The following is a 14275-nucleotide window of genomic DNA, read 5'->3' on the forward strand; positions in this document are numbered from 1 at the left end:
GGCTTTGGGTTGCTCTCTAACTTAGACTAATAGAGTCCGCCGGTGAATCCTTCTGCTGTTGCCCCTGTTACAGGCAACTCTCTGTTTGCACAGGGGTTGTGATTTGGGTCATCACACATGTTGGCAAAGCATGTGCAAGCCTGCCCCACCCTTCCCTGCCCTGTACTGTCCCTGCCCCCTTCTGGGGGTTAAAAATAGTGCACGCATTGGCCGTCACTCGCCAATCAAAACACATGCAAAATGGTCACCACCTGTACTTTCAAAGTAGCAGCTGCGGCAACCTCCTGTAGCAGTGAGTTTCCCCCTCTATGGACTCATTGCTGTTTTAGGCCAGGAGCAGGATGTCTGGTGCGCAAGCTCCTTCTCATCTTTTTCCCTGCAGGGTCCTTGGCCACTTTGAGAAGCCTCTCTTCCTGGAGCTCTGCAAGCATATGGTTTTTGTCCAGCTGCACGAAGGGGAGTACATCTTCCGCCCGGGGCAGCTGGACAACAGCATCTACGTGGTGCAGGATGGAAAGCTGGAAGTCTGCATCCAAGAAAGTGTAAGGATAGCTGACAGGTCATCAACATACATGGCCAAACTGCCAGTTAACACAGTATCAAGCAGTAAAACATATAAGATAAGGAGCAAATAATAACAAAGTCCCCTCTTTGCTTGGCAGAGTCAGAGTAGACACTACTTTTTTTTTATAATAAATTTTTATTGGTTTTACAACATATATTAACACACAAAAACTAACAATTCACAACATAACACATTAACAAACAAACATAAACACGTATAATTTCATAACCTTTTTTTCTTAAACCTTATTTCAACGACTTCCCCATACCTCCCTTTTCTGCATCCTTGTTTTAAACTTTTTCAGCAACCCCTAATTTCAATTACTTATGATTCAATTTCTTTGATCCTTTTTCTCTTACCCAATCATTTATCGCTGCAATTCTGTTTTACGTTACCCATGACATTTTAGCACTCGTTAATTTTACAACAGTTCTTAAGATAAACTTTAAATTTCTTCCAATCTTCTTCCACCGTCTCTTTCCCTTGGTCACGGATTCTGCCAGTCATCTCGGCCAGTCCCATATAGTCAATCACCTTCGTCTGCCACTCTTCCAGCGTGGGTAGTTCTTGTGTCTTCCAATACTTTGCTAAAAGAACTCTTGCTGCTGTTGTAGCATACATAAAGAACGTCCTATCTTTCCTTGACACCAATTGGCCTACCATGCCCAGGAGGAAGGCCTCTGGTTTCTTATGAAAAGTACACTTAAGTACCTTCTTAATTTCATTATAGATCATTTCCCAGAAGGCCTTGATCCTTGGGCACGTCAACCAAAGGTGGTAGAAAGTACCTTCAGTTTCCTTACATTTCCAGCATTTATTATTGGGCATATGATAGATTTTTGCAAGCTTGACTGGGGTCATGTACCACCTATAGATCATTTTCATAATATTCTCTCTTAAGGCATTACATGCCGTAAACTTTATACCGGTAGTCCATAACTGTTCCCAGTCAGCAAACATAATGTCATGACCAATGTCTTGTGCCCATTTAATCATAGCTGATTTAACCGTCTCATCCTGTGTATTCCATTTCAACAGCAAGTTATACATTCTTGACAAATTCTTAGTATTGGGTTCCAAGAGCTCTGTTTCTAATTTTGACCTCTCCACCTGGAAGCCAATTTTCCTGTCCTGTTTGAAAACTTCATTTATCTGGTAATAATGAAGCCAGTCTCTTACTTTAGACTTCAATTTCTCATAACTCTGCAATTTCACAGAGTAGACACTACTGGGCTGTGGCAGGTGGAGGCATGCTCTGACCTAGTGTAAAGAAACTTCTAATTTTTCTGTTGAGAGGCCCGCTAGCTGTATGATCGGTAGCTACCAAAGTTCTGCCTGTCTTGGTTTAGATCTCATATAACCCTTGTTTTAAAAGGGTTTTAAAACCAGCTGCACTGGTTGCTAGTTCATTTCCAGGCCCAATTCAAGGTATGTAGGTTAGTGTTTAAAGCCCTAAATGACTCAGGCCCCAAATACCTAAAAGGCCGCCTTCTTCCCTACAGACCCTCTCAGGTGATAAGATCAACAGAGATTACTCCCTTAGTTGCTCTTTAGTTTTGGCCTGCAAGAGGGTATTCTCTGTGGCAGCCTTCCCACAGAGATGTACCTTACACCTTCATTATATAGCTTTTGGCAAAGACTAATAAGAATGAGGTGTCTTCCCATCCTTGGGGTGGTGGTTATGCCTCCTAGATCCTGCAGAGTGTGGGTGGTGGGAGCCAGTCCCATAAGCGTATGCCAAGCTGAGCTTTGTGTTGAAAGTTGCCTCAGACACAGAGTTTGTATCTGCCTTATTTCTTCTGCTTTTTTATTACTTGCTTTTCAAGGCCAGTCACTCCCAGAGACACACACAGAGGTCTTTGAACTTAGCTTGTAATTGTGTAGCTGAAATGTGGTCTCATTATTCTTCCCCCACCCCCACCCCCACAATAGGATGGCACAGAGGTGGTGGTCAAAGAAGTCTTGGCGGGAGACAGTGTCCACAGCCTCCTCAGCATATTGGATGTCATCACGGTAAGCCAAAGCCCATGACTCTGGCTCTTGGATGTCTTTATCCTTTGATACAAAGGTGGGGAACTATAGGCCCAGGAGGTGAATATGGCCTTCTAAATCTCTCTGGTTCTGGGGACTGTTTCAGGCCACATCCCTCACCAGCCTTGTGTTACCCTCTCCTTGAGTGCCTTTGCCTGATCATGCTTTTCATTTGCTTGCATGGAGACTAGAGAGGGGTGTGTTTGTGAGTGAACTTTAGGCTTGTAGAATCCTCCCTTTTTTCCTTCCTCCTCCTCCTCCTCCTTCTAGATCACTTAGGAGGTTTATTTTGACTTTGTGTGTTAATTTGCAAAAAATGTTAGACAGCTGAATGTTTTTCTTGCCTAGATGTAGTCATTGGGTCATTTGTGGCTCTTTTTCGACTTGAAAGGGAGAACATGTACCCAGTTTCTTTAATTGTTTGCATTTTCCCCTCATAAATTTGCCACAAAGCAAGCCTGTACTCACCATAGGCAAGTGATGCTCTTCCAGACTACATCACATAGCCCAAATGTCTGCCTGGTGTGTTTAAGATAAGTTCATTACTCTAAGCAGCCCTCTGCAAGCCAGAGTCTTTCGCCTCTTTCTCCCTTTGGAGCTGCCAGCAGGGCTTAAAAACTAAGCCTCCCAAGTTCCTGCCCTGGGTTGTGCTTTAAAAACAACAACAACAAAAAACCTTCTGTAATTAAGAATCGATCAGCCAGTTGGGAGCTGAGCAGGATTACTCAGCTGGATTACTTTTTGTTTCCCTCCACTAGCTGTAGGAAGAATGTGCTGTGAAGAGAGTTTTTTTCTTGGTGTGGGGTGTGATGCTAGGGGATTCAGGGGTTAGATGCTAGGAAGGTCTGATGATAGTGGGGGCAGAAAGGAGAGAGGGCTTACAAATAAGTACAAAGGAAGTTGCTTTCAAGTAGTGCCCGCTGATTACAGTTTTTGGGTTGGGGAAGGGATGTTGCTATTATTTGTATTGTTATTCTGTTCCTTATTAATTTATATACTGTTTATATACCAAAATGGCTTCTAAGCAGGTTTTTTTTAAAAAAAAACATCTATGGTATCAATTAAAATACATGATAACAATTCCATTGGGGGCACTAAAACTTCCTTAATTTAACATACACAAGAAAACAAACTATTTAAAAAGTTTGTTTGTTTCTTTATGGCATTTATATCCCATCTTTTCCCTTCAAGAATCTCAAGGTGGTACACGTGGTTCTCTCCCTCCTCATTTAATCCCCACAACAGCCCTGTATCTCCCAGGTCCTATTCTGACACTCTGACCATTGCACAACACCAGCTCTCAAAATCCATTCCTCGAAACATAAACTCCACATGGACTGGTGGCAGCCCTCTAGAGTTTCAGGCAAGGGCATTTCCCAGCCCTACCTGGAGATCCCATTGGGGATTGAACCTGGGACCTTCTGCATGCAAAGCAGATCCTGTACCACTGAGCTATGACCCCTCCCCAGTTATTTCAATAATGATAATTATGATAACAACGGTGGACCTCTGACCGTTAAGTCCAGTTGCACTGGACTGATTGCCGTTCGCGCATGCGCAGGAGTGGCGATTGCCATTCACACATGCGCAGAAGCAGGCAATCGCCACCCGTGCACAACGGCGCCTCTCCCAGTGACCTGTTTCGACCTCTGGACAGACCTCCGGAATGGATTGTGGTCGCAAATAGAGGTTCCACTGTATTTCCTTTTTGTCAATAATTGTAATGTATATTTTATGTTATTTGTAAATGTTTTATTTACAATTAAGCAGCATGTACATTTTTGCAATAAATAAAAATACAAAATTACTGCATAAATATTTATTGTTAACATTTAAATGGTACTGAACCTGTTTCCCAGATTTACCAAAGTGTTAAGTGGAATACTCGTTAAGGGAATACTTCATTTTAATTAGAGTTCTCTCAAATTCCTGGAAGGGCAAGGCATAAACTTTTACATGAAATGTCTTCCTTGTTAGGGTCATCCTGCCCCATATAAAACAGTTTCTGCTCGGGCGGCGATGCCTTCGACGATCTTGCGCCTCCCAGCCAATGCATTCCAGGACGTCTTCCAGAAATATCCTGAGACCCTTGTTAGAGTTGTGCAGGTGAGGCTGGTGCTGTTACGGGAGTCCTCTTAGCTTTAAGGCAGGTATGAGGAATTTTTGGCCTTCCCATCATTGTTGCTTAATTGCTGCTCCCATCAACCCCAGCAAACATAGCCAATAGCCAGGGGTGATGGGAATTGTACTTTATTAACATTTGAAGGGCCACAGGTTTTCCACACCTGCTTTAGAACAATGGGTGTGGAAATGGCCTGAGAGTGAGGCAGGGTGTCTGCCATAGGTGTCCGGATTGGAGGCAACGACACAAAGATGTACTGTATTTTTCTGTGTATAAGATGCCCCCATGTATAAGACACCCCCTGTTTTTGGGGACTCCAATTTAAGAAAATGGGGGGAGATGGCCCAGAGTTGTTCAACTTTGGGGGGGGAGGGTTGCCCAGAGTTGTTGAGGCTTTTGGGGGGAGGGTTGCACAGAGTTGCACGCTAAGGGTCTGCCCGATCGCCACCAACAGCCGGCAAACACATGCACAATTGCCACAGCAGAAGCCAATCCACAGCAGCCCTTGCTGCAGCCACCAATCACCAACCCAATTGCCGCTGACAACCTCCTGCTCGTGGCTGCAACCATTCACCCATCCCCATTCTGCACTATCCGTGTATAAGACGAGCCCCAATTTTGAAGATTATTTTAAAGTAAAAAACCATCGTCTTATACACGGAAAAGTATGGCAAGTTCCTTGGGAAGTTCTATCCCCTTTTCCTCTTGGGGGCAGGGAGGTGAGATATGAAAATGCCCCTGTGCTCTTCTGAGCATCCATCTCAATTCCTCTCTCCAGGAACAGACTTTGAACCTAACTATAGTCAGGGTTCTCCTTGAGTCCAGGTGTGGCTAACCATTTGTCTGTACCTGATCCTCCTGCTCTTAGATAATCATGGTGAGGCTCCAAAGAGTGACCTTCCTGGCGTTGCACAACTACCTTGGACTGACTACTGAACTCTTCAGCTCTGTAAGTGAAGACTGCTCAATTAGAAGCAAAGAGAATTATATACTTCCAGTTAGGCAAACACCAGCTAGTCTCATTTTTTGTACTGAGACCCAGCATGATTCAGTGGTTGTTATTTGTTTGTTTAAAGCATTTTTATGTCAAACCAGCTCCTGAAAGAGCTTGCCTAAAATAAGTGCAGTCAAGACTGTGCCTGCCCACAAACTTGCATTTTAAAATACACAATGCAAAAAGAAAATCGGTGCTGGGGGTGGGATGGGGAGGATAAGATGCAAACTTGGAATCTGTTCTTAGAATTAGTGTTGGACTCGGGTGGAAGAGACTTGGGTTCTAATCACACTGTGACCCTGGAGACCTTATTTCTCTACCTAGTCTACTTCACAAAGCTTTTATGGGGATAAAATAGTACCATCACCACCACCCAGAGGACGTTAAGGAAATAAGGAGAGCCTTGCTGGATCAGAGCAATGTTCCAGCTCATCCAGCATTCTGCTTCCTGCAATGGTCAGCAGGAAGCCTCTGAGAAGTCCACAAGCAGTGCAGGAAAGCAACAGCCGTTCTCAGTTTTGCACCCTGGCAACTGAATACTACATGAATTTTTCTTGGTCCTCAAGCCCATGGTCATCTTGAATTCTTATGGCTGTGAGTTCCATAGATTAATTCTTCCTTGTGTGAATAAGTCCTTTGTCTTGTCCATCCAGAACCTGCTACCAAACAATTTCATTGTCTGATGATGCCAGGTTCTGGCATCCTAAGGAAGAATGCAACTTTACACTTCACATGACATGTGCTTTTAGGAAATGCCGGTCATGTCCCCCCTTACATTTCCCAACTCACTGGGGGTGAAACTCAAATGCAAGCAACAAACCAATGTAGAGACTTGTGCTAGGAAAAAGGTCTCATAGGAAATGTTAATGAGCCATTTTCTTCCATTAGTGAGCTACAGAGCCCATGATGACTCCTATATTCCTTTAATCCAGGGGTGGCATACCTTCTGCATGTGCTCCCCTCCTTGGCCTAGTTTCATGCAAGTGGAGAGAAGCTCCACTTCAAGCAATCATTTCAGACCCCTGGCAAGAATGATCTGCTTCTTCCCCTGGCAGCAAATTGGGCAGGTGAGGGGGAGAGAGAGAGAGAGAGAGAGAGAGAGAGAGAGAGAGAGAGAGAGAGAGAGAGAGAAGGCCGTGGTTCCCCCTCCATCACCAGCAAGCAGATTACCTCCAAGGGACCCTGGCCCACGAGAGACTCCCACCCCCCAATTTGTGTTACAGTAGTTTTGGCCGAATCTGCTGCTTAGCCCAGAGAGTGATGTAGACACCCATTCCTCTGAGCACAGGCCATCAACGCCTGTGGGACATCCTACTGATGTGAGATGAGGAGATACATTTTCCATAATAGTTTTCAGTAGTAGCATTGAGTTTAGGAACACAGCACAAGAGTCCATTAGGTGCAATAATGTCTATACTGACCACCAGGAGCAGCAGCTCTATGGCGTTTCAGACCAGGAGTCCCTCTCCAGGGGTTGAGCCTGGAACCTTTTACATGCAAAGCAGGTGCTCTATCCCTAAGCTATTGGACTGTGGTGCTTTCTGATTTGAATGGTACCTTCTTGGGTCTCTGCATTCTGCCCCTGATAGGAGAGCCAGGCCATCCCACTGGTGTCAGTTGCAAGCGTGACCTCTGGGGCAAATGCCGGCAGAGCAGTGAAGAGGCAGATGTCCAATCTGTCAGAGGAGGACCGGCTGGAGAAGCTGGAGAAAACAGGTTCTGCAGAGACGGGTAAGGATTACCTAAGTGGGAATTGCTCTTGGGAACAACCTTGAGGGACATGGTTTTTCAGCTCTGTGTCAGCAAATACTCCTTTCTAAATTGGGGGTGTGGAACCTTAGGCTTGGGGCCTGGGGTCATTCAAGCCTCTTTATCTGCCCCTCAGGACTCTTTTCAGGTCAGGCTCCTCCCCTCATGCCACCTCTCTTCACCAGCCTTCCTTCATGCCCTCCTTGAGCTGCAATGTGTCCTTGAGCTCTGATGTTAATGTGCCAACTTCCTGGGGCCTTGGTTGCCAGAGCACCCACAAATTTCCCCATGAAGGGGCTGAACACCCACAAATTTCAGTCCCAGGGCCATGCATGCTGCATGGCACCCACGGCCTCGGGCACCCACGGTCACAGGGCTAAGCTGGCACTCCTGGCTCTGATAATGCCTCTTGTTTGCCTTGCTAGAGAGCAGATTGTGTGTGTAGAAACTAGCCTACTATAAAAAAGGTAAAATTGAAAGTTGCTGTTCTGCCCACTTTGTCTCTGGCCCTACCCACTGCTGGCATGTGGCCCTCAGACGTTTTCCCCAGAAGGTAATATGACCCTCAGGCTGAAAAATGTTCCAATTCCTCAGTGGTAGCAATTAAAACCATTCTGTTAGGAGCAGGCCCTGGGAGTGTTCTTCCACCGTAGACTAGGGAAGGGTGGAGCCAAGGATAGGCATCATCCGGCACCTTCCGAGAACTGTGCTTTGGTAGGGGCTCCACATGTGACTCTTCTGTGACTCTTAGTTCCCCTCCCTTTCCTCAGTGCACCTGCGCATCAAGCCCACACAGCTGACCATGGAAGCCGGGCAAAAAGCAATTTGTTAGTATATTGTCTATTGTTGTGTTCTGTATTGCAGATGCAGGGAGGCCTTCCATATCTGAGAACCCTCTCAAAAGGAGCCTGTCCTTGACATCATCCTCTGGATATTCTGAAGGTGAGTGTGAACCATTGAGAGGGAAACAGCGGGTGTGGGGAGCTTCACCATGGCACTGAATGCCCCCTAAGTTCACTTCTTTTTAAAGAATTAAGATTTTACTATTTTGTCATATTACTAAGCAACAAGATACAGTATAGAACAAAATATACACATTTTCTGTAGATTTGAGGTTGGCTTGTATAGGAGTTCAAATTGCTTAATTTGTCACATTTCCAGGTTCATGGCAGTTCCAGTTCCCACATAGAATCACAGCAACCAAAGACCTTTGCAGTGCAATGAGCATAATAAAAATCTACCAGTTCACAAACCATGTGCCTTTTAGTTTCATCCCTTGCTATTTTCAGTTTAGTGGTTAATTTTTCTATCAGCGCTAATTGCCAGATTTTTAAATATACCGTATTTTTCGCCCTGTAGGACGCACATTTTCCCCTCCAAAAATGAAGGGGAAATGTGTGTGCGTCCTATGGGGCGAATGCAGGCTTTCGCTGAAGCCTGGAGCGCGAGAGGGGTCGGTGCGCACTGACCCCTCTCACTTTCCAGGTTTCAGGAAGCTCTGCGCAACCCTCGGGAGACCAGCTCAGAGGGTTGCGCAGAGCTGCCTGCAGTCCCGGGCTCAGTGCAGCTCTGCGCGGCCATCGGGAGTGGGGTGCGAAGTCCCGCCCGGCTCCCGATGGCTGCGCAGAGCTGCCTCCAGTCCCGGGCTCAGCGCACTTCTCCCCATCGCCAGCCCCACAAGCTCGGGGGACAGCGGGGAAGCGGAGCGCGCCTTCCCGCTGTTCCCCGACCTGGTTCTTCCAGCCCCGCACCTGGGGGGGAAATAAATTTTTTTTTCTTTATTTCCCCCCAAAAAAACTAGGTGCGTCCTATGGGCCGGTGCGTCCTATGGGGCGCAAAATACGGTATATACATTGCGGTCAATGCTTCACCCTCTAAATATTTACAATAACTGTCTATCAGTAGCCTGGCTGTTCATAATAGATGGTCAGTACAATGCTTACAATGAAGTTTCATATTGTCTCCTTGGTTAAGATTAAGTGCTGCCAACTCTGGACCTTTAACCACGTTCTGCCCAGTTATCTCTCCAATTTCTTTGAATACTTCATCCTAGAACATGACCACCTTATCACTGATCTGCCATATGTGCTGAAGTGAACCCAATGTCATGGTGGGCAGGACCAATGTGGGCCTCTCTTCTGAGACCAAATTGATCCTAAAACCACTGCCACAGCCTTTAGCAGGGTGGGCCAAGATGCTGTAGAGCCATAGTTCCCAAAGTGGGCAGTATTGCCCCTGGGTGGTAGTGGGTTTACCTAGGGGGCACTAAGAGGCAGGGGGGCACTGAACAGGGTATGGGGCACTGGGGATGGGTCTATGGGATCTAGGGGGTTGTGGCCAGAAAAAGTTTGGGAACCACTGCTGTAGAGGGTGATGTCTTCCCTCCATCTTCCCTCTGCAGGAAGCTTGACTAGCAGCAAGCTGGACTTGGACATGGCCTACGAGAGAGCCAGAGTTGCCTCTTCTTCCTCCTCTTCAGAAGTGCTTTCCAGCAATGTCACATGCAAGGTAGATTTTCTGAGCCTTCCTCCTCCTCCTGTAAAGGCATTGGCTAGCTTCACAGTTTTTCCTGCATCATGATTTTTGCATAGAACACACATATCATGATTCACGATATATTGCCGGGTCAAAAATTATGAAACTGATACCACGGTATGGAATTCAAACCGGTTTTGGACGATATATCAATAAATCACGCAGCCATAACAATAGCATACCCTTAAGCTGCCCTCTGTATTTGCACCGACTGGAAAGAGCCAGTCCCTATGTGGCCTTCCTTCACAATGTTTGGTGAGAAATTGCTGCCATTGCCTCTTGAATTGGATTGAATGAAAGAAAGATTGAATCCTTTTGCCATTAAGTAGGGTTGCCATACAGTGGTACCTTGGTTCTTGATCTTAATCAATTCTGGAAGTCAGTTCGATTTCTGAAATGTTTGAAAACCAAGGTGGCTTCTGATTGGTGCAGAGGCCCCGGAAACAATAGCTGACAGCTGCATCAGATGTTCGGCTTCCGAAAAACGTTCGAAAACTGGAACACTTCTGCGTTTTTGGTGTTTGAGAACCAAGGTGTTTGAGAATCAAGGCGTTTGAGAACCAAGGTACCACCGTATTTCAAAAAGTAAAAACCAGGACATCACGAAAGTTGACTTGCCTAAGACCCAGGACAAAGTGCCACCCTTCAGAAATTACCCCCAGATATCAATTCCCGGTAATGTCCGGGAAAATCTGGACACATGGCAGCCCTACATTAAGCATTCTTTTTGGGGTTTACATGTAATGGGGGAAGTGAAGGTTAAGGAATGAAGCAGTTGCTAAGAAGTCCCATGCAGGGTTTTTGGCTTATGTGGCCACAGTGTGCCAGGTGGTACTCAGCACAGCATGGAAAATTTAACCTCTGGTGTTTCTGCTTCTTTAAGTCCATCTTGAAGAAGACGGTGACGGTGACAGAAATGCCCTCAGCCATCTTCCACTATACACAGGACCACCTCTCAGCCCAGGAGCCCAGTGCCAGGAAGCAGTCTGAGGCCATCTTAGAAGCTGCCAAGATGGACCTTTTAACCTTGATGAAGTTGGATGTGAGTCATGGGGAGGGCCAAACTGGTTTTGCATAATTCCACACTGTAATGAAAGGCAGTCCCGAGCGCAGCCATGGAGAAAATGTTTATCCAACCTCTGCTGGATGGGGAAATGAGCTTTGTCAAAAAGTGGCTTTAGTAATGATTTTAAAATGCGGGGAGGAGATCTTTTCAACCTCCAAGAAATGTAGGATTTGCCATGCTTCATCCTTCAATCTCTTTTTGAAACTTTGTAAGAAACATGACCTGCAATAAAATGTTCAGGGTTTCAGCTTTTTCATTCCCTTTTCCAGTATACTCCATTCCTTCCCTTCCTCCAGCAACACACAGTCAGCATTCTTCGCCACTGAGCATGCTTAGTCCTCACTGACATGCTTTGAGTCGTTTCTTCTTCCCCTACCCAATGACTTTTTTAAATATTACCTGCAAACTCTGGGATTTTCCTCCAGGCCTGCTGATACCTCAGTCTCTGCACAGATGTGGGGTTTTTTTACCTTTGTAAGAGGGAGTTTGCCCTGGTCTTCAACTGGTGGATTGGGACCCACTAGTAGGTCATGGCCTGACCTAGTGTTGCATCACTCCCTGTCACTATCTGAGCCAGCACCCAGAACTTACTCAATTTGCTATGGCTTTTAATGCCACTGTCTGCAACAACCCCAGATTAAAATTTAGTGCCTAGGAATGTTGAATGTGGGTGTTTCCCCCCACTTCTTATATATGACAAATAGATTATTTTAATCCAAGTACACACACCACAGCGAGCAACCAGGACATCTTGGGAACTTTACTAGCCATGATGTTGTTACCTCTCCACATCACGTTTGATTTTCCAGCTTTCAATTTGACTGTGTGTGTCTCTTTTCTCACCCACTTAGGACCCCTGCCTTTTGCATGGGAAAGTGACCCTGCATCAGGTTACCGCTGGGACAGTGGTGTCGAGGCAAGGTGACCAGGTGAGTCCCTGCATGCCACTTTCCTATGTGAGTCAAAACGGGACTTGTGGGGAGCTTCACCTCTGATCTCTAGGGTTCATTTTGAGCTGCCACTGTGCAGCCACATGAAGCTCCATTCAACCAGATCACATTGCTGCCCCATCTTGCTTGGTATTTGCTACTCTGACACGTGGCTGCTCTCCAGGGTCTTGAGAAGAGAAAGGGATTTCCGTCTGCTGCCTCCTGGTCCTTTTAATGGAGAGACGGTGGGAACTGGACCTTCTGCGTGGAAAGCAGATGCTCCACCACTATGTTCTGACCCTTTTCCAAAGTACATAAGAAGCTGCCTTGTATAGGGTCAGACCATCAGTCCATCTAGTTCTGTGTTGTCTACACTGACCAGCAGCAGCTCTCTATGGTTTGAGGCAGGGAGTCTTTTCCCAGGCTATCCTGGAGATGCTGTGGGTTGAACCTTGGAATATCTGTGTGTAAGGCAGATGCTATAGCACTCAGCTGTGGGCCTTGGCCTGAAGATGAAGTAAGAATTTAGTCCCCACAGGCCTGTATTTTACATAGGAACCTCTTAGGCTGGCTCATCTCGAGCCAGAGCATTGGTCCATCTAGCTCAGTTCTGTTTATACTGACTGGCAGCAGCTCTCTACAGTTCAAGGCACTGAGTCTTTTCCCAGCTCTGTGTGGAAATGTTGGAGTTGAACCTGAGTCCTTCAGCATGAAAAACCTGCACTTCTTCACGGAGCTATGGCTCTTCAACTCTTAGAATAGATATGGGGTAACCTTTAGCCCTCTAGGTGTTGCTGGACTGCAACTCCCACTGTAACATCACTCCCCCCATATAATCCACCCCTGGCTTTGACTTTGCAAACAGAGAAACAGGTGGTACCTGATACAGAGGAACAGATTCTGCTTCTGCCCTTGCAGGATGTCAACATCCGATTTGTGATCTCAGGAATGCTTCATGTCTATCAGCGGAAGATTGACTCAGAGGAGGAGACCTGCCTGTTCATCACCCACCCTGGGGAGCTGGTGGGGCAGCTGGCTGCCCTTACGGGGGAGCCCCTCATCTTCACCATCAAGGCCAATCGTGATTGCAGCTTCCTGGCCATCTCCAAGTCGCACTTCTACGAGTGAGCCCTCCCCCCATCTCCTTTGATGTGTTTGCAAGTATTGGTGGAGGAAGCTAGGAATTCTAAGCCTTGGTTGAATGACTCATACCTCTAGGCCAGTGCCCTCCTGATGCTTAAGACTGCAACTCCCATCAGTCCCAGCCAGCATGACCAGGGTTGGGGATGATGGGAGCTGAGATTCCTGTAGCATCTTGAGGGTATCACAATGGCTACATTAAAATCTTAAAGGCATAAAAGAATCAGGGTCGAGGTTAACAGCAGCACAGAACAGCAGGGCAGGAGCGAAGAAAGTCACCTACGTGACCAAAGGTACGGGTAAAGAGTTGTGTCTTGACCAGTTATCAAAAACCATTCAGTGACGGTGCAAGGTGCACTTTGGAGGAATCCTGGTTGTTTCTGTGCACATAGCACTATTGAGGTTTTTGCCAGGTACTGCTTATGCACTTTCTAACCTATCTTTCCAACCAGGATGCCAGATTAGGTATGCAGTGCTGTTTTCCATACATGTACTGAAGGACAATGCATTTCATATGAACCTGATCGGAGCTTTGCTTGGCTCCCCTTTTTGTCTAGCTGCAGCCAATGCTCTGCCTCCAGAGCTTAAATGATGACCCATTCCTCTCCCAGAAAGCTTCCCCCTTCCTACTTCCTTCTTCCCCCAGTTGAGGTAGTGGGAGGAAACAGTTCAAAGCCAGCCTTTGTCTCCAGCCCAGCTGTGGGACCAACTAAGGCAGCAGCCTGTTAGCAGTACCACAGCCCATCTCACCCTCTTGTCAGGGAGCTCTGCCACTGGGTGTGCCCCTGCCGTGGGATTTAAGTACTGGGCAGATGCCAGCTAATTACACCGTTTCCCTGAACTCACAGCTGTGATTCAATAAATAAATGCTGGGTAGCATAGGGCAGGGGGCTTTTGAATCCCCCCTCCCAGTATCTAATTAAGCCATCACCAGGGGGCGTGGGAGCCACCAGGGAAGGCGGGAAGTTGTGAGATGTGTGGTGAGTTGCAAGCAAAAGGATCAGGAAGCCTTGGATCATGCATTCCCCAGAAACCGACTGGCGGGAGCTTCGCCTTTTTATTTTTAAAATTCTTTCTATTAAACAACGAAAACAGACTATATGCAGAACAGGAAAAACAAACAAAGCATTAACAGCATAATAAT

The 14275-nt window shown here is 46.5% G+C and overlaps 1 protein-coding gene across 9 annotated transcripts in view; it reads left to right on the forward strand.

Moving 5' to 3' along the window:
- Positions 1–14275, forward strand: part of PNPLA7 (patatin like domain 7, lysophospholipase) — a 114982-nt gene that overhangs the window by 25715 nt on the left and 74992 nt on the right. For all 9 annotated transcript variants that reach the window (XM_083596937.1, XM_083596933.1, XM_083596934.1 and 6 more), the window contains 10 exons: positions 383–542; positions 2498–2578; positions 4574–4702; positions 5587–5667; positions 7302–7443; positions 8326–8403; positions 9863–9969; positions 10880–11038; positions 11914–11991; positions 12910–13115. In XM_083596937.1, coding sequence (XP_083453063.1) covers positions 383–542; positions 2498–2578; positions 4574–4702; positions 5587–5667; positions 7302–7443; positions 8326–8403; positions 9863–9969; positions 10880–11038; positions 11914–11991; positions 12910–13115 — 1221 coding nt within the window. The remainder of the gene's footprint in view (positions 1–382; positions 543–2497; positions 2579–4573; positions 4703–5586; positions 5668–7301; positions 7444–8325; positions 8404–9862; positions 9970–10879; positions 11039–11913; positions 11992–12909; positions 13116–14275) is intronic.

This window comes from Podarcis filfolensis (assembly GCF_964270895.1).
Source record: "Podarcis filfolensis genome assembly, chromosome: Z".
NCBI classification, from domain to species: Eukaryota; Metazoa; Chordata; class Lepidosauria; order Squamata; family Lacertidae; genus Podarcis; species Podarcis filfolensis.